Source organism: Opisthorchis viverrini (genome assembly GCF_000715545.1).
Source record: "Opisthorchis viverrini unplaced genomic scaffold opera_v5_149, whole genome shotgun sequence".
NCBI classification, from domain to species: Eukaryota; Metazoa; Platyhelminthes; class Trematoda; order Opisthorchiida; family Opisthorchiidae; genus Opisthorchis; species Opisthorchis viverrini.
In genome coordinates this window covers 529050-550892 of record NW_008751804.1, presented here as the reverse complement: position 1 = coordinate 550892, position 21843 = coordinate 529050, and the positions used below count along the sequence as shown (strand labels likewise).

The 21843-nt window shown below is 40.7% G+C and overlaps 1 protein-coding gene across 1 annotated transcript in view; it reads left to right on the top strand.

Annotated features, from left to right (window-relative positions):
- T265_06817 (hypothetical protein) overlaps nt 1–21843 on the top strand; it is a gene marked incomplete at both ends in the record, with an annotated part of 48797 nt that overhangs the window by 8248 nt on the left and 18706 nt on the right. The window contains one exon of the mRNA XM_009172191.1: nt 7539–7646. Within this exon, the coding sequence (XP_009170455.1) occupies nt 7539–7646 (108 nt within the window). The remainder of the gene's footprint in view (nt 1–7538; nt 7647–21843) is intronic.

Below are 21843 nucleotides of genomic sequence, written 5' to 3'. Positions count from 1 at the left end.
CATGTCCCTGTGGATTTCTGTAGGTCAACCTTTTCTTTGGAACACAAACCCATGCCCAAAGAATAGTTTGGTTTGTAATATAGACGATCCACGTCTAGTTTCAAACTTTTGATTCCAAAACTTGCATGGAAGTCCTTTAACTTGTCAGTCTTCCAAAATCTCCCAAGAATACACAATTGAATGGGGCTAAAATTTGGCCTCCAGTTCAACTATTTTAGTTTTTTATTAATTTTGAAGGTTGTCTCAGGTGATACAAGAGCCTATTCGAAACTTACCATTGTTTCTTCGTTCAAGAAAAATGTAGAAAGCAAATAAAAATAAACCAATGTTCAATGATTCAGTAATTCATTTTGTTGGATCTATGAAAGCACAAATAACCAACTAAAATAAGCCTTTCACACATTCCTGTTCCCAGAAAGGTGTCTAATCCCACTACCTTCATACAGATAGTTTGTTTAATCAGGTTTCCGAAAACTGTCTTATATTGGAACGTCCGGTAGAAATGTGCTCCCACATCAGTGATCTGAAAGGCATTGAATTATCCAAACTCTCACACGTGGTCATCTTTCAAAACGCGGAAATCCAGATGTGCTGCCACTTGCGTGAATTTATTTGCTGTCTTAACCTTTAGCTGGTTCCTCGATTTTATCGTCAGCGATGTTGGAATCACAAGGATGAAAATGACCAACTGACGCTGAGTTGCAGATAGTTGGAATAGCTTAAGTGAGATTTATGTATTGTCACCCAGCCTCTATGGGACACAAATCAAGTTGTTTGACCAGGCGAAAGTAGTGTGGGTGCGACAACGCGCTTGAGTGTTTCTGCTGTGTTCTGTCTAGACAGCATGGGTTGGGGCTGCTTTCAACACTGGTAAGAATTTCCATTCGAAGGTAGACACCGTGTCAGAGGTTTTACGGTAAGGATTTTGCGGGGCCAATGTGAAATGACTTCACCTCCGGAACGATTATATAGAACTCCGACTTCAAAAATAACATTCTTCGAAAGCACAGAAACCTTCATAAACTTTGATGTATCGCTTTGCTTAGGGTGAACAACAAAATCAAACTGAAAAACAACAGAGAAAAGGAACGTCTATTTACGATTCACCATTAGGTAATACATGGATCATACAAACGGCCAGGATGGCTAGGTTTTCACCATGATAGGAATAATCGGCAGTGCAAATCACACGAACTTTCAGAGACATTCGAAATGGTAACCTCCTGTCTAGTAGTTGAAGACTGAAGCGTTGGGATACGAGCCACTGATAAACAATGTGGCTAACTCGCACTCAAACAATATAGGCTACCAGTCACACTTCAGCCACGGAGTTTAGACCAAGTAGTTACAGGTTGGGTGGCTTCTCATGCGACCACCCCTTCAGTGAAGGGTTCACTCGTGTGTGATTCGTTATTTAATGCTTAATGAAGGAGATGTTTGTGCTTAAGTTAGCATTGTAACCGACAACATCCAATAACTTAGGTTCGCGCACTTTCTACACCTTTGTCTTGCTTTACTAAATAGCAAATCAATACATCTTTCGGTGAAAGACCAACATTATCGTCATTTAAGACACCCCAATCTCATTTCGCAAATAGTGCAAGCATTTAGGTGCACCACCAACCGGTCACCACATTTCAAGACTTGACAGCTTTGGATGAATGGAACTCTTTATATTTCCCCTAATCTGGCAAACAGAATAAACTCAAATCCATGAACAAAACATTTCATTATCAAGTGTTGTACTATAAATTTTGGTAACACAAGAGAACTCATCACAAGAAAAATAAATGAATTCGCAACTATCAAGACCGTCACATTTTCCAGATAGTGTTTAGGTGGATGTTTCTCATAAGGAGGGAGTACTGTGTCACGTTTAGTTACTAGAACGAATAAGTTGCCATATCGTCAGTGTTGTTGCAAGATATCGTGGGGAATCTAAGTTCCATGTTACAACGGCTGCCATTTTGCCTTTTGGAACAGCGATACCCCCCTGTATGATAAACTTTTTCTTGTTGCTGTCCATTCCACCACGTCTACTCCACCAAGCGTGCCACTTGCACGGGATGGACTATTCTTTCATGTAAATGACGATCCGCCTTTCACTATGACCGAAGTATGTATGTATGTATGTATGTTGTATGTATGTATGTATGTATGTATGTATGTATGTATGTATGTATGTATGTATGTATGTATGTATGTATGTATGTATGTAATGTATGATGTATGTATGTATGTATGTATGTATGTATGTATGTATGTATGTATGTATGTATGTATGTATGTATGTATGTATGTATGTATGTATGTATGTATGTATGTATGTATGTATGTATGTATGTATGTATGTATGTATGTATGTATGTATGTATGTATGTATGTATGTATGTATGTATGTATGTATGTATGTATGTATGTATGTATGTATGTATGTATGTATGTATGTATGTATGTATGTATGTATGTATGTATGTATGTATGTATGTATGTATGTATGTATGTATGTATGTATGTATGTATGTATGTATGTATCTATGTATGTATGTGTGTAATATGCCCTATATGTCTCACAATTGTGCTACAGTTAAGAGCCCAAAACCTCGAATCAGTATGCCAAGTATTCGACCGGCAAGAGTCCGTCCTATTAGGACCACTGGAATCGCGTGTATATGTCGCATCTTTAAAGGCTGGAGACGGTGTGTTGTGCTCTACTAAAACAAAACAGCTCGTCAATAAGGAAGTGAAGTCGAGGCTATATTGGGCTCTTCTGACATAGTACAGCACATCTGCTTCTAATCAGTAAGATGGGATTCACGTATTTTTTGGAAAGTCACTCTGAAGCGTTCCTTAGTGTGTCGAAAAGACTTGGTCAACAATGAGAATAATCCAATATCTTTATGACTTCACTTCAACTTCTGCTATCAAAGCTCGCTTGTGGACCGAAGCATAAACGTTTGCGAATAAGTGGACTGTAATATTCGGGCTACACAGGGGCCACCGTGTAATTCATCATGGAATCGCGACTTAGAATTCCACGTTCCTGTGACACCTGTGTGGTGAGACCCGAATTTTTCAGCAATGTAACAACCAAGTCTTGACTCCTAAGGACACAGTATTAGATGGACATATGCATCAACGTGTTTGGAGCCATTTGTGAAATAAAAAAATGAGTGACATGAATTTTTTACACAAAACCCGTATTTAAGTCTAAAGGCTCCAGTAGTTTCTTACATTGGTGATAGAAAAGTAGGAGTTTTTTTGAAAAATGCACTCATTCACAGACTAATTTGGTATTACTAGGAGACTAAGCTAGATCGTTTATGGTGGAACTTTCAAAATCTCATAAGCAGCGTGTTCCAACTAATGTTTTTATATTTGTCCAGTAAAACTGATGCCAGTGCCTCTTTCGTCGCTGCACTTTTGTGACTTGCCTGTAGCAACCAACCAGGTCAATGGACACGGCGAAATTTATGAAATGCCCACTTCTGGTCGACACCAAACTTCATGTGGTCCTTTACCCAGTGTACACTTCATGGAGTAAGACCTGTGCCAGCAAATGTGTTAATTCTAGAATCGCCAACACGCTCGGCTGTCGTCACGGTTATCAGATCGCGTGTGGATGACTAAAGTTTTGAGATTCACAATGTACGCGAATGATCGCCAAGTGGCTCAAATTACTCGTAAGAGGCACGCGGAACCCAAATTTATCACTATATACACTTAACCTATAGTTTGCTTCATCTGAAAGTGGTCACACTTTGGGCTTAAAAATTCACCAACGCCCATTAGGTTTGGGGTGCTTCATTGCCTCGTGATCTGTTCGACCAACCAGATTTGCATGCTGTGATAGTCAGTGCAAACAAACCGATGATGGACACAGCCAGCTGCAATAATGTTATTTACCACCAGGTTTCTGAAACGGAATAGCCGGATAACCTGATGGCACATTTTTATTCTTAAACGTGTAGGTACGTCATTAACTTGGGACCTCTGCAATAGCCCGTTGAGTTTCCATAGAAGGAGGTGTTGTCACCGTAGTGGTAGGAACAACCTGTTAGTAAAGTTTGTGGCCTACTCCCCAGAAGCGTGTATACATTCATCTACACTGCCCACTTGAGCGATCCTCATTCAGTTCGATCTTCTGAAACCGCCGTAGGGAGCTATTTCGGTGCACTGATAAAGCTAGCCCACAGAACAGAAAGGCCGATAAAATATCAAAATAGAATAGAAAAAAGAATTAAATAAACCAGCTATCAAAACACCAGGTTTTAAGTGTTGAAGCACATAAGATTTTCTGGGACTTTGCTGGACGACAGCGAAGGCATACGTGCATCCCACAATTCGCATTGCGATTAATGCTCTCCGTGGTGCATTTTATCAGCCCGTACGGCTCAGATCTAGTTTCTGATAAATACTGATCAATCCGAGAGTGACAAGTGTAACTTATTTTGGACCATGTGCGTTAGAGAATGAGGACAGAGTGTGGTATATAACACTTCGCAGTTACGCACCCTCTTCGCTTACCGAACTCTGATCTCTACCCGGTTGTCGACTTTATTCCTTCAGATAACAGCTCTTAGCGACACTTGAAGTATGCGATTTTACTCCAAGGACTGTATCAAACGACAACACCCTCCTTCCTCAGCTTGGGGCTGACATTCGTGCACTGCTAATTTTATTCGTTGACTGTTTGTGACTTCGTTTTCTGCTAAGAAAGAAAACGCATAGACATTTCACTTCAAGGAACAACATTCTGGTGCATATCTGCACGCAAATACGAAGCTCATATCGTCTAATCGTACACCAAAACTACACGAGCTCTAATCATGTCTTCTAATTTTCACTGGTTTGTTTGCTTGTTTGGAAGCTGGTCTTTTAAAATTTGAACATTGGTAGGCAGGCTTACTTGATTTTATGTAGGGGAATTGTGGTGAAACAGTGCTTCCTGCGCTTGGAGCTTACGCTTTCAGTTTTAGTTTATGCTCTTACCCAGAGTCATCAAGCGTGACGTGCATTCACTGCTACACTTAACATGTACTTTGACGTAGCGGCGTCTGACTTAAGAAGTTCGCGGTACTTTGGCGGGACCAAAAGCGAACAGAAAGAATTTGTAACTCCAACAGTTGGCAAATAAATCTTCAGAAAGACGGCAAACTATTTGTGGAATACTGATCTACTCCTTTGTCTTCTGTGCCGATCGACACACTCACGCGGCAAGGAATCCTGGCTGTCATGATGTCATTGTCATCCGTTCTTTGTCGTTCTTCATGAGAAAAACAGTCGTGTCCCTAAACGGATGGATATCAGTTGTCGACAGAATAGGCCATGATGAGTTCACGTTCCTTGAACGACCTCAGCAACCATCCACTAGATTGCCTGTTGACCTGTTTTTATCTAGCCGACATGTGATGAATGCTTTGTGACAGGATCACAGGTTGCTGGGATGGAAAACCCGGATAGGCTGCGCTTTTGTATGCTGAATACAGGAAGACGGTTATTACCCTCATTGTTTCGCAGATGGAAGTGGTTTCCACATGTTGTCAATTTTGTCACTGGCTGAATGGATGGATTCAACTTATTGAAATATAACGGCTGCTCAAAGTGAAGCAGGGAAACTTATATCGGGCTTTAAACGGCAATGTTTTCCTCTCAAAAACCTCTGTGTAGTCATAAATATAATACCCTTACTGCTACTTCTGTCGCCACTGCTGCATATGACCACAGTATTGCTTATCTGTGCGTAAACGCGTATATGCGAATTCAGATGAGTTTTAGCGTGAGCAATATCTCGTAACACCAACCGAGAAATCACGGCGGGTGTTGTTTATAGTTTAAGACGGTACACTATCATTCTGATCGAATCGGTTTGCCTGTGCGTGCAGAAGTTTGAGTAGCAAGCAGTAATTTTCCAAGTGAAATACCACGATAGATTTGCTTGTCAGCTTAACCACATCTGAATGTGACGATTTGTCATTAATGCTGAAAAACGTTATGGGAGTTTATGGGCACATGTGTATGTCTAAACCTCATAACAAGTTTCATCAAGCGTGTTGCATTTATCGTTGTCTAACGAATGTCGTGAATTGATAAGCTCATTCGTGTCAGGGATTATAAATTATCCGACGATTGCGTGGATGTGGAACACAAGACACTAGTCGGCAACCTTTCATTCGAGTGCCTACACCTCATGCCTACGTTACTCAGAAAAAAATATGTTTTGAGATAAGCAAATGTGTTTTGCCGGATATGTGTAATACTATTTAAGTCGAAGCGAAGTCCAAGTAATTTAGGAAACAGTATGAAATAGCAGCGTTCCTGCACATGTTTTCTGACATCTCCGGCTAGATGCTAGATGACTAGAGAGCACTGCGAAATGAGTTGGTACGAATTTTGGCAATGTTATTAGATTTCGCTAGAAAAGAAAATTGCGATAAACATAGTAACCTTTTTTCGTTTGTCTTCTTGTGCTAAATTCCGTTGCGTTCCAAAAGACAGTGCATATTGTTAGCATTGCACATTAAGATTCAAGGTATTTTGTCAAAAGCTAACGAGTTCAATTGCTGTGTTTTAAATTGCATGTAGATTTCGTCTCAAGCCAACATATCAAACGACTGCCGTAAATGAATCCTACCTATGACTTGGGTCATTACTGTTAGCAAATGAAAAGCTTTTCCATTTAAAGCATCTCTCTCAGTCGCCCCGCAAGCAAGTCGTCATCCATACACATTATAAAACCGGCTAGCATTTTTCTTGAAGCTAGAGAGGTAGCTTACATTTTGAAGTTATAAACTTACATTAGTGTTAAACAACAAATTCAGTTAATACTCTTTCGGGTCTCGCATCAACGCCACGTTAATATAAAACGTTCCTTGCATAAAGTGGTGTTCACTTTAGACAGAAGGCTGATGGAAACACGGAAACCACGTTTGTCTGTTACGGTGATGCCTCCATCAACATGACTGGCATTTGTTCAAAATCAGATGTAACTGTATCATTCTTCCATCCATCTGAGACTGAAACTGCACTTCATCGCCAGAGTAAGCAAAACAGCTCCTGTCACTAATCGCCATTCTAATAGTTAATAAATTAAGACTTACCGTGAACGGAAATAATATCTTTTAACAAAAAATTTCTTATGCCTTTATTCACCGCCTGTTTGTCCTGGACATGTGGCAGCAAGTTACAGTGAAATTACTGATTGTTACTTCAACTCTGTTCTTACATTTTGTATTCCAACTTTGATGTTTAATTTTTGAATAGCAAGGTTTTATTAAATGAAGATTCAGATCCACTGGCTCAGTCGCATCCCATGGGCATAAGGGTGCGTTACAAAATTCAACGATGATAGATATTTGTCTGATTTTTGGTATGAAAATATGAAGCTCTTAAGGAACCATTCAAAGCAGATTTTATGACATCAGGGTACTGCTATTTTTTCTAGACGCTATTTCATACTACGCCTTCTAAATTCAGAATTGACAAATTCTTCATGGAGAATATTCGGATGTTTCCATCCTCCTCCTTCCTGTTTATAGACTGAATACCACAGGCATTTTGAAAATGCACTGCTCCGTTATCTCTGCAACTATGATGACTTGATTATCAAGTCTTCATTAACTGTGACCGATTTCGAGCTAAACATTGTAATTCCAACTTCGCTAAAAAAACTTCGGCTCCTTCCTGATAGGCTATTGAATCAACACTCATGAACACATTTAAAATAGGAAAAATGTGCTCATCTATCATCTGTAGAAGTCTGATGACTCGTCATCACGGGTCCAATGTCAGTTTTTGGTAACTACATGAAAGCTGAATTTCCTCATGTACAGGCCATACCGTACCGTTTAACTCACCAATATTTTAACAAAACTCAGGCGGTATTTGGGTTGGCTTTAAAAGATGAATTCAACTGCTAAGCACCTCCCAGTGGATCCGTCTAACTGGGTCAGTTAAACTGTGAGTTTTAGGTTAGCTGGGACAAGACCTTGTTCCGTTGTGACCAGTTTAGTCAGCGCATTCCCATGGGCACCATTCATCAAAATTTGGAATCTCGACGCCTACTGACGCAAGTCTTAAACGATCGTCTCATTTTGAAATACAGTGCGTCTTCATCGCGTCACCTAGATTCACTGCATCATCCAAGACTCCTTCGCATCTTGACATAAAACAGATACGGATTGAAGTGAAATGCAGCCTGAAACATTCAGGATGAAGAAAGCACTAGACGATCTTCAGTGCAGCGGTTCGCGTTACCGCTGAAGTGAGTCACTGGTCGTTGATTTGGTCATCATATATTTCAGTGATCCGGCGCTCACGAAAAAGGTATGAAGGAACAAACTCTCAGGGGGACTGCAAGAACACACTGAAGCTCCAGTGATGCAACTCAGATAACTGAGCTAGTCAGGGTAACTAGTTAACCGTATACGCCCCGTATCACTGCTTAGAGAATCAGTAATTAAAACCGTTCGGGCTCTACAACATCTGAGGACGCATTTTGGCATCTGTAGATTCCTTTCGATTATTTGAACCAGAAAAATCACAATAGATCTAGTTGGTACGAATCATATAAACAAATGACGTGTTGAAATTCATAACTTGCAAAAGTGACACGATAGGGCATGACTTTTATTGCTGCGGTCAAATGAAATTTTTCTGCATTTCGACCTCATCTATTTGGAACAACTCTGCAGCTGCCTGGGATCACGGAACAGTCCTGCACAATGCATACCAGAACACCTATTTGAGTGAGCGAGCAGACGCATCCATATTCCTGTGTAAGCGTGCACACACTTTTTGCACATTTATTGCCAGTTACTCAACACCACAATGCATCAACAGTGTGCATACAAAAGTGCGTTGGACGTTCTCACGGTTATTCGTACATAAATATGCACGGCTGATTCCGGATGAGCTCGGCGACCTTGTCACGTCAGACGGTCAGAACAATTAAAGCACAGACACAGAAATTCGCAAAAGCATCCACATTATGAGCTTCAATCCGTCGTCCCCATTTTGACCACTCAGCCCATTACGGGAACATTGCCTGACTGCACTTTACGTCTAGGGTAGTCATTTGGCAAAATATCCAACTGATTCAGTAGAAAGCTAGAGTTTGTCCACGTTAATCAGACATGAAACAGGATGAACCCGAATATTCAGTAACCTAACCTGGCTCATGAACCAAGCTAAATCAAGGGAATTCGAGTGTCTGGTTTTGCGTTCCCAAGGTTATAGATTCCCCGATCTTCTTCCAAATGCACTAAAATCTACCAATTTGTAAAAAATCTACAATTGGTGTACCCAATGCCCATCCACAACTCCAATGCATAATCAAGTAACACGCTTTGTAATGCATGTTGCTGCAGTTTGCTGTACAACTGTGACCTTAGCTGATAAGGTGTAGTTAGGTGATGTGCCTAGAAAACTCAGAGTGGACCCTGAAATGAAGATTGTGCCCTGATATACTTCCGAAACAAGTGCGATTTGACTGATATTTCAGGGTTCCTTGAAGCTTCTAGCAAAATGTTTGGATTGAAAAGATGTTTCTCACATTCTCATAGCAATCTGCAAGTATCTTCAAATTACAAAATCCGCCTATGCGTGTTTCTGTTTGTTTGGTTGTTTGTTTGTGTTTCGATTACGTACCAGTCGTAAATGGCCGGTGAGTTATTTGACAGTTAGTGCGGATTGGATTACACATCTTTTGAAGTGACCATTTCTATTCTGGAAATCCTGAGTTTAAACGAATATGTTGGCGAAACCTGGTTCTTGTTCGAGTACGAGCAGCAATTCCCACTCTGTCACATTCAAATGACAAATAATACAGATTGAGCGAAGAAATCAAGAAGCCATCTTGTGCCTGTCACATGGAGTGCTTGTTTTACCTCGGGGTAAAATCACTTTCTATGTTTACCTGTCATCTACATTGGTGCATATCTAGTGTTGCAGCGGACGACATGGTCATAAAATTGTATGTACCGTGCACCAACTTGGGGAACAAGAATATGATCGGTCATCGGTACACATACATACACAAAAATCTCACACCCTTGAAGTGAATGTGACAAGGCTGGATGCTGACCACGTTTTTTAAACGAATCCCCGAAACGACTGTAAACACCTGGAAATGTATCCTGAACTACATAGGTACACACATACACGTGTAACTTGTACCTGATTGACAGCATGCCGCCATGGTTAGTGTTTATGAGATGGGAAAGCACTCTAAATTTGCCACGTAAGGACGTACAGAAGTTGACCACATGGATACATGCCTTTTCTACACGTAAATTATCGCCCACATGTTTTTGTTGGCAATGTTTGTGGAGGAGTGAAGGTGCACCCTTCTGTAGGTAGGTGGAACATGCCATCAAACCCTGCAATCTACGTGCGGAAAATGGTGATTCCTACACAGTTACAGTATTTGTTTGTATGACCGATGGGAATGTACCCGTTTGAAAAAAAAANNNATGGGAATGTCCCGTTTGAAAAAAAAACGGTTACTGATGAAAAAATAAAATGTGAAAATGTAGAAGGATTTGGGGCGTTAAACATTCTTGACTAAATGGTAATGCTAATTATAAGCTGCTGACACATCTACTAGAAAATACAAGGAGAAGGTCACCCACCTTGTTCTGCCGAAGTCATAATCACAAAGTTGTTTCGCTTGCAGTTGTTCAACTTGTCTCTCAATAGGGTGACCATGTGAGTAACTAGGATTTGCTGGGTTGAGGTTGGAAATCTCCAATGATTTGGAATCGGCGAAAACCTAGAATTTACAAGTTGGGAAGATTATCCATAAAAGATATTTGCAGAATACTACATAAAGCATTGCGGTCCTGTGATATATCTATTAGCTTTTGGGACACTCTCGTTAACGGAGAAAGTGTCGAGGAGTGCCTAACCTGAAGATGGCAACAATACACCAAGTGTTGTTTAATTCTTTGAGGACCAAGACTCCATTATCAAAATGACCAGGCCGCTCCAAATCTATCCTCGGAAAGGAAAGTACGATCAACTTTTATAACAGTCCTTTGAATGTGTTCATTTTCAGAATTTAGAATATTTATCATTAAACCCTTCGCTTCTTCTTGGTTGACTGACTCTGTGTTTAGAACGAAGTCAGTCTTAGGAAAACTGCACTGCTTTAACGCTCAGGCCGGCCGTTTTTCTGGGATGAAGGCGCAATTCAATCAAACTTTGGTGCATAGATGCGTCCATCCGATGATGCGAGCGGAATCATGGATGATAACCAGCTGGGAGTTTGTAGATAAAGATTACACCAACGTAATTTATAGATCACTGACCCCATTAGTCACCACCAAAATATCAGCAGCGAGTTTAAACCAGCATGGATAGATAGCAACGGAAACAGTTTCGGCCATATGCTCACCATTGACATTGATGTTAGCGTGGTATATTCAATGAAGCCAAAAGGCGAAAAAATATTAGAAATATAAGTTTACATGACTACAGTCCATAGTTAGATAAAAACTAGTTTACTAAGACTCAATATTTGAGCAGAATGTTGTATCGATTCTTGCTTGGTGTTCTAGTCTCTCAATGCGAAGCATCCAAAATGTCTCTCACTTTCCTGTTGTGAAAAAATTCAGTACAGATAAGGGATCTGAATATCCTCAGATCCACAGTTTTTGTTGTCTATTTCTTGTTGAATGCAAATGAACTTCAAAGATTCTCAACAACCTTTTATTTGACAGTTATCATTTGGGTACCTTGTTTTGAATATCAATGTACCCATCTATAACGTGAAATTAGTTTACACTGATGAAAAGCCATCGTGAACTCTACTCGTTTTAACCTATCTTAACCCATATTCCCACTGAATAAGCCTTCACTGAAGTCAAAATTCGAATGAACTGAAGTGCCTGAATGCTTGGGTTTTGTTACATCTATCAGGAGTACCTGACAGCAGTCAAATACCTACCCGTTTTTCTGCAACAATGACTTCAGTTATCTGTTAATCTGAATGGTTGGATTTGACCTTTTTGCCGTCTGTGTCGAAAGGAACAAATGCGATTTTCATCGCCCTCACTAGTATTGGTTGGAACGCCTATTTTTGTACCAGGTCACCAACGGCGTTGTGGCTACTCAGCTGTTAAGCAGGCACGCGAACAACGACACTCCTGCGCTTCCCCCCTGAACGGGTTAAATTAGCCAGACGGCGAGGACAAAAAATTTCGGTGACAGATGTGGTAGGAGAGCATCGTCTATTTTTTGTTCATATGATGAAGTCCATCTGAATTATTCACTGCAGTGAGCTGACTTGGGATCTAGTAATCGTTCAGTCGTAACCGACACAGAAAAGACAGCGATCCATATGCTACCCAGACGTGAAATAACTGACATATGCCTCACAAGGTCTAAGGCCCGGAAATGAGAAGGAAATATCTAACCACTTACCGTTCTCAAGCATAATCCGAGAAATAGTTTCATCGAGCATTTGGTATTTTGTCGGACCCCAAGTTTCCAGCCGTAAGCATGTTTCACTGACTCACTTTCCAGTGTGGAGCTTGGCTACTTGTTACTACCACAGTCGAAGATTTTGAAAATGTGTGCGCCTGGGGCAGGGCTGTTCCATATAAGTTACTGTTGTTCAAGCAACAACTTGCGCCCATCGAAGATACACAGTTATTTTTTCCCTAAAGTTAAATCACCTAAGAGTTTCAAAACCGCTCGGGTGAAGAAAAAAAGATAAGTGAATGGAATCAACCACATTACCTCAAATCATTCAAAACGCCCACTGGAATAATTTGCTTTTGTTGAGAAACAGGTTCCCATGAGCCCTTTTCCCTTTGCATTATTACTGAAGCTGAGTTTGGTGGGACTAAATATATCGTTTCTTATGTCCATATGAGCATGATGTGCAAAAGATTCATCAACCTGACGTACCTAACCACCTCATCTTGACAGTGTACTAGTCGTTGTATCATAAACTCGTTACGGGGCACCCTAACGAGGCACTGTTTGAAAAAGGCTTGCAAATTATTTTATTCATAACGTAACTAGATGTACCATTGTTGCCTGGTTCTTATTTACTAATCCACCTCTCACAGCAGGAAACTCTTCCTCAGTAGCTCGCAAGTATTTCACACGTTTATCCGTTTCAATTATACAAGGTATGGTTCCAAACTGTATGAAAATTGCTGAAAGCTTTTGGATAGTCGGCCAGCGGCTTCCTCCTTCTAAGGGGATTCTTGGACTCGCGCGGCTCGTCATACTTATCATCTTAAGAATAACAAAACGAGAGGTGCGCTGTAAAGCCGTTGTAATTTGCATACGAGTGATTATCTGCCCAAACAAATGTCACGTAGATTTATTCAGAAATCTGGCCAACAGGTGAACGGCTTAGCCGGAGCGACAAGTCTAACACGAATATCAAGCCGACAATCCATTGTTATTTCTGGATATTTCGATCAGGAGAGAGAAGCTGATAATGCTGTGTCAGCAACATATTCATTTAGAAAGTGTTTGCCCAATACCGTTAGACAAGTGAAAATACACCACCTGATCGAATCAATCATACTCACAAAAGCTATTACCCGCCGAGTTTGCTAAAGTGGAAAAACGATATGGGTATGCAATTCGGGAAGATGAACAGCGTTATATCTTGTCTACGTTCCGACCACTCATGCTTCTAATCAACCGTCAGCCACTTACTTTCTATCCAGAGTTTTCATGTACTAGGCCTTTCAGGACTCATGGTCCACATATTTATTTGGTTTAACACTGATGGCCTAACTGTTCTCCGATCTCCTAAAGGTTTTGACGTTCATAAAGTGACTAATACCTAAAGGAAAAATTATCTGTCCTCGGAGAAAAACGTGTCACTAAGTAGGGGGCTCCTCTTCTCGAGAAGTCGAAACCAGTCAGTACCACTACATGTGACCTAAAGTTATAGACATATGCACTGTTTAAACGCAACTTAATCGCGCTGCTTTCCACCTACGCATGATTGGATGGTGCAGTGTTCAACTCTCATTGAAAGTTTAGTGGCTGAATGCTCCTAGGATATTTTGAGGTTTGCTGATTCTTACTAAGAAAAAGGAACTCAGTAGCGAGTGTTAGGTCTCCAGCATGTCTCCGTTTTGCTTACAGACTGGAAGTTACAGTCCGAATTTCGGCATCCAGGTACATATGAAATATTACTAACAGATAACGTGATAAAATCATTTCGTTTGACACGACATTCTAGATACCAACAAATCACGTGATTCGGAATGAATGTCAGTCAGTCGTACACAGTTTAGGATCTACCGCAGATGGCAACTTCACTTTGCCGGGTCCGACTGAAAACGGACAATGAAAGCTTCATTTTTGAACCCGGGGAATGGAAACGCGTCAATGGCCTTAGTCCACAACTAACTGGAATCCTAGCGATGCCATGCACTATACAAGAATTAAACCTCATCCATCAGTGGAATTACATTACCTGTGACAGATTTTAACAACTATCTACGGGATGGGTCATCTGAAGGTGATTAGACTAAAGACGAACTGCGTGGATTAGATTAACCATCCAACCAAGGATCTAAAACCTTTCGAGTTATACCCGACAGCACACCAATGGTATCTACTGGAATGGTGACCAAACAACGCCCATCTCAGCAACAGACCAAAAACTAGTAAGTTTATCCGAGATACTGACATTCCACAGCGTCATTATGCTACGAATACGAGTGAAGTAATAAGGCAGCGATAGTCGCTGAACCGAAAGTACTGAGTGTGTAGCTCAATAGCTCCATAGTTCGATTGCTAAGCTACCCTTTTTCCTCAAGTATGGGCCTCCCCTTTATTGACTGATGGAACGACTATTGAGCGTACCTAAAATGAAAAACGACCCTTCCACAAGACTTCAAAGTATACATAACGAATTCGGATGGTCGACCATTTGACCCAGTTGTATCTATACTCATAAAATCATGGAAAGTCAACGCTATTTCCTTATTACGTGTAGGTGTACTTCGACCATATCGATTACATTACCACATGCACATGTCACTGAGTCCTGACTTTTCGCCCCAGAATACGGAGAAGTGTGGCGTGATGCAGTCGGTCAGATGTATTAAGATATTGAGCGTCGCAGAAGAGAAAAAACAGTGGATAAAATAGAATACCAAGGGCCGTCCGTAACTCATGACTCGTGGGCGGTCGCAACAGTTAGAACGTTTGTTGCGCACAACTGTACACTGATTAAACCGAACTTCACGACGATTAAATCTGGCGACTTCCATCAAAGTATCGTGTCAATAAAAGTATGTGAATAAGTGACGGAAAGCCAAGCGCCCCTTACGGCTCTCAACTGACCAACACTAAAGCAACTAACCCGGAAAGCCAGGAAATTTGTGAGCATTTTGAAACCTTGCAGTTGTCTGTCAAGCTTTTCTCTGGCCAGAATATCTCCCCACACCGTTACTTTACTGTTAAGAGACGGGGAATTTTTAAGGAATGGGTATTGTGTAAAACTTGTGGCTTAGGTTGATTCCGCTCAATAGAAGCCAAACTCTACAGGACATGTGAATTGACTGAATATACGTTCAGATTTCAGAAAGATGGGACATTGTGCCCTACTTGATAAACAGATGTACCAAATAAGCCTTTTAACTTGCACGCGTTTTTGTTGGACCCCGTAAGCACCAAGTGTTCTCGGATGAGGTACGCTGCAAGTTATTCCATGGAGAGATGGCATAATTGCCCCTCCTTTGATACAATGTTAATTCATATTAATCTTTATTTGTCTTGCTTTCCGGCGGTATACTGCTTCTCCATAGATTTTAAAACTTGTGACGACTGTTTCGAATTCTAGCTTAAAATTCTCGCAGAAAAATGATTCTATGATTCTATGATTGTATTCTAAGCTTGGTAGATTATCCAGAAGCAGACAGTTTATTTTTCAAATTCAACCACGACATTTATGTCGTTAGTTTTATTCCCCACAAACGTCCTCCCTTCCATTTGAGTAACTCATGTTTTCGGTCAAATTTGTCCCTGATCAACCCAGCAAACCGCTTGTTGTGAGCAAGTAAAACGCAACAAAATGCGCATTTTTGCATATTTCGAAAGAAAACCAGTTTTCGTACTTTGATACATATGTGTTTCTTCAAGTGTGTTTGTATGTATAAGCATTCGTTCATCTACTCAGAATTTTGTGGCAAATTTGTTTTTGTTAAAACCATTCCACATCTGAGTAGCATTCCCGGAGAGAGAGAAAAAAAGAACGACAGAAGGAGTGGGCTCCCGATCTCTCTTTTTGTCATCGAGTTTGCTGTGACAGTTGCGACCAAGAAACAGGGGGTGTCTCTCCAAAGTGAGGGAGTGTGACAAGACAGATTGAATGGTGGTCAGTCGATCGGTGAAACTAATTAAACCCTCTCATTCTTCATCCTGGCGCGCAGAAGAAGAAAATCCCGTCTGTTTTAATTAAATCCAACTGGTATATCTCACCCTCGTACATGACTACTTTGGTTTCTTTGTCTGTGAGCCGTTCCCCACCACAAGCACTGCCCGCATGTCAACGGTGGTAGTGATGTCACTTGCATGGACACAGGGGTTTTCATTCCGCCCAGTAGTTCAGTCAACGAGTAAATGAATAAATTGTTGTTGGTGCACTAACGTTCACAAAGGCTGTCCCACAGCATTTGGCAGTCACGAAGTTGCGGCTTATGGAAAAGAAAATAATATCTGGCCAGGCAAATACGTGGTCCACACTGAATTCCCAAGGGTCTAAACACTAATCTTCTTTGTAAGAATATAAGTCTATTCGGGAATAAACCTGAACAGCAAACGGCGAATCTTCGGCACGAAACAATAAATTCAGCAAAATTCCACTGCTAGTTATTTTAATATTTTTAAGCTTTAATGAATAATATCTATAACTGAAAGAGTTTCTCAGACCTCTATTTATTTCCACTCACCTTACGGAGACAAACAGTGAAGGGTGAGTGGATGCATAGAATGAAGACTAACTACCATTCCAAATTTTGATGTTCCCGGTTCATTGTGTTACTTATATTTTTAGATTGTTCGGTAAAACCTATGCTCCGAATGAGAGAGAGACAGTCATGCTTCGCACGCGGAAAAAATTTCCCTCGAAGAAAGCAAGTTTGGGACTCGGCGTTTTTGAAGTCCTTTAGGATTGTATCGTACAGAAGTGGATTTTAATCACAACGAGAATTTCATTTTTTTATGACCGGGATTTACTAATCGGTAGTAAATCGAAACTCTTGATACTGCTAACTGTCTTACCAAGCGACCCGAAGATAATTGCGTAATGAGTGAGAACACAGTGAACTAAAGATTCAGCTGGGTTTCAAGTGAGTCGTCCGTTAAAAATCAAACGGATATGCGAATAATTGTATTTGTCAAGTGTTGTACAATATGGATTCAAGTAGAACATAAAGTTAAAGGAGACTCGGGGGCTTCGCCCACCTGATGAGCCCAAGAAGAGCGAAATCTGTCGGGGGGTTATCGAAATGTTTTGGCAGCCTCAAAAATATTTTGTTATTCTCAAAACGACGGACTACGTTTTGCGTAATTCAGTATCAATTGATCTCAGTCAGAGGAAAACTAGATCTTCGAGCTAATATCAGTACCCACGAAGTGGTGACCCCATTAGTCATCACAAGCTCAAATTAGTGGCTCTGATTAATTGAGCTGGCAGTAAAAATGTTAAAATGGCATGGCCATATGATTCGTTTGCACCGCAGCAAATCTGCGCTAATTAAGGGGATATACATTACAACGTAGACGCTCTCTTGTGTGACTGCTAAATTGGCAGCATTAAGGAACTCCATGATATTCATCTAGTTAAATAAATAGACAGGTTTTCATTTATGGGTGGATTGGAAACATGTTAGCCCGGTAACAGGGAGAAATGTTCACGGAATAACTTGAAACCTTGGGATTCGGTGAACCGATTTCGGCACAGCTGCAAAGTAGTGGTATGGAAAAAATATGAATGGGTCCAAACTATCTCCAGAAAATAATGTAGTAACCAGAATCCCGTCTGGCTTGGTCACGTCGTCAGTGCTCTGTGGAATGATTTACAGACAATGGGGGCAACTCTATGGAATATGACTAGGCCAGTGAAGCACAATAAGGGAATAGTGCATCAAAATACTCTGTATTTAGGCATTCATTAGCGCCTAGTTATTTGGACGATTCGAGATAGTATCAGTGGAAATAGGGTCAAGCATGGAAGAAACTGTTACAAACTCCAATAAATCTGACAGGACGTCTAAAGGGTCTGTTTAAAAAATAATTACTCAAAACGTAATTCCCATTACGTTTTGCTTATAACTAAGGATAAGTATAAATCCTGCCCTGAAGCGGATTTCTGTGAAAAGCATAAGATAATTCATCCGTCTTTCACCAAACTTTATGCATAATAAATTTTCTGAGCAAGTATTATAGTGCTGAACTGAGGCAAACCTAACCATGAATATTGGGCGCTTGGTAACACAGCGCACATGTAGAAAACACTACGAACCTACATTATTTGGATGTGGTTAGTCGACTAATGGGAAATTTAAAAATTCTCATTCGTTTAAACTAAGCACAAAGGCAAGAAAAATGGTTCCGTGAGGTTCAGCTTTCAGAATACTCGGTTAAGCCATCGTTGAATATTGAACGACAAACATTCCCATGCCGCGCACGTTAATATTCTTATAAAATTAACGGAGTTCCTAGCACCCCGAAAAAGTGAAGACTCCGTTAAAATGGAAATTTTTTCTCACCTTATAGTGGCACGGAAGAACAAACGGCATCCATGATAGATGTAAAAGATAGATGTAAAACTCCCAGAATGAGGAAATATTCTGTTTCCTTCAACTAGGCGATTTCGCCAACCACGAAGCTGGATAGTAACTTCGGATTGCCAAAATGTTTACAGCTGGGTTTGCCGGTCTTAGAGAATGATACGTTGTTGTTTATAACGAAGCTATACAAGACCATCTGGCACAGAGAAGCTTCCCGTTCAAAATTAAACTTGTTTGATAACCTCCACTAAAGTCTGAACGACGCCAGAGGTACACCTTACAGATCACACGTTTACAATCTAAAACGACTGCTTTGTTTGCACCCATTTGGACAAAAGACTTATTTGTGGCTTTACCGATAGGAATTGTGCCAAATGTAAGCTAATTTTTACAGGCTATCAGGTACTCTTCAAAACTGCGCACCAAATAAGTTAAGTTGACTTGACCCAGGGACGGCGGGTTAGCACTTTCAGAAACCCAGCTAAAGCCCAACACCGGTCTGACAGGAATAAATTGCCTAAAGCATTCTAAAAAAGGATAAACTGCGTGAAAAAATAGGACGGTCGGTTAAACAGCTGTAGACCGAATTTGTTTTTGATTGTATTCATTTTGTCACAACCTTAGGCAATCTTTCTGGTATTCATATGGATGTGTTTCATTCGAAAACTATACGTTCTGAGTGGTATCAGGCCATTTAACCCTACTGGTTAGGAGGTTTGGGTGCACAGACCGTGCTGCACAGCAATTTGGTGGAAAATAATTGAGTTTTTTTAGCCAAGGTGGCAATTGTACTATATACTCTGGAAGTACCGATGTGCCTTCAATAGCATGATGAAATTTAGTGGAATTATACTTCTAATTTTGTACTTGCACAGGTTGATAGGCTGTAAACGAGTGGTCGGTATCATTACTCTTTACGTTTTATGTTTGGGTTTTTTGTTGGGTCCGGACGAAATCAAAGTCATTTGCATGCATTGCATGGCTTAGATTGGTAGCTTGAGCCTGACCCAAGCCGAGCATACAACATGGTGTTCTGCAGGCATGTCGACCGGTTTGTGTCCATTAAAACAACAGAAGGGAAAACACAACAATAATTAGGGGCTATCACGACAGTCTGTCTACGATTGTTCCAATTGCTTATTGTGGATTTTTGATGAAAATGATTTTATCGGTCATCGTTTCACGTTACAACAAACATTGTCCTCATAAGCACGTCATTTCTGAACAAACGCATGTGGGGGTAGAGCAGACACGAGTTTGTTGATGATGCGCGGATGAATGAGTGAATGAATATGAATGCATGCTTTTCGAGGGTGCGTTCGAACAAATGAGTAAAAAAACAGCTACAGGGAAACACGACTGCTTCGAGACCTTCAAATGTCCGAACGTACCGTTGCGTGCATGCAATATACAAGGTTGGCTTTGTGAATTTTCGTGCCAGAGATTTGAAGTAAACCAGTCTTGACGCCAAAACGCAGTCAACAATTGTTCAGATTGGTGAGCAGGTTGCTTTGAAACTGTCCCGACAGAAACAAAACATGAGCACATCTGGCTGTATCCGTGCGTCTCTGTTCTGTTTATTGTCAGCGAGTCTATTGTGACAATCCATTAAGAAGGAAACAGGAAAATATAGGTAAATTGATAGCACATGTAGACGACTAGGTTCGTGAATGAATCGACCCAATGAATGGACTTTTGACACCGATACGGAAGTGACTCAATAGTAAACTCAGCTGCAGCGATCAATCCTCTATAGGACTAGCCAATCTCCATGGCCAGCAGATATTCGTTACTGCCCAATTCACCAAATGAAACCTAGGTAGTGCCCCAGCCCATTGATTTTCAGTTAACTAAGCAATTTACTTTATCAACTTGCAACTCAGTGAGTGATCGAGCTATAACTGATCAAACCATTATCATGCTGCCATAGATGGAATCATGGGACTTCACAATCTGTTGCCTCTGATAGAATTGTGGGTCGCCAACGGCAGTCAATGTGGTACTTTTCTAAAATTTTTCGGGTTGTAGTTAGTGAATAAACATCTATTATAGGGGCATCGTCTGCGGTAACTAAGGGCGCACCATCCAGGTTCACTTCGTATTTCAATAAAAATAAAATGGTGTGGAAAATGTTAATCGAGAAGAATATTACCGCACAAACGGTTCGGAAATCCCTGCATTCGTTCTCACTCGCTGATTGCAGTCACACTCACAACGTTAGACTCTATTGAGAAAGGTGTGAGGTTCACCTAAAGCTTGAATATGTCTTTCGTTCATCATATTATCCAATCAAATACAGAAGCCACCCCATGGCTGAGTTGCGTCATTTTTCAAGGCTCAGAATTATTTATCCTGTATAAGTTACGGTTGGTGAAAGGTATCCGTCAATTCACCAAGGAAATTACTTTTCTCGAGCCCATCATCCAGAGTGGTCGTTGGATATGTAGATAGCATATGTCTCAAATTAACACCAGAGTGAAACGATGCAGACAAATTTGCCTCTAGACTTTTTATTCTATTTCACACGTACTTGAAATTGGAAATATAAGAGGACAGCGTATCACCAAGTTGTCGGTTTGAGCAAGTGGATATCGACTAAACAAATCTTTGATGAAATAAATGCCGCTTATTTGAAGGTCGACGAAATGATTCCGGTGTAATACTGACTAGTTAAGTGCGAACCCAAATACTCCGGTCCTCGGTAGAATTTTGTTAGAAATTCCCTACGGGATGGCCTCATTACTGCCTTCATTCACTTTTGCCTTGGTCGATTGCTATTTCTTATTGGAATTACTTTGATAAACCTTGATTGTGGAATTTAACTTTAGGCAAAAGTGGTCTATGATTTCGCCCACTGCCCCTTATATCACACGGAACACTGAAGGTAACGGACAAAAACGGAACGGTTTTGTGCACGAAATTTTTACTACCTTCAGATCCGTGAGGTAACATCATTCGAGAACACTGGATAGCTACACTGCAGAGGGCTCACACTGTACAGTACTTTAGTAGCCTTATGTGGAATGAAGCTTCATGCAGACGAAAGCTAGCTGTTCACTTCACTCAT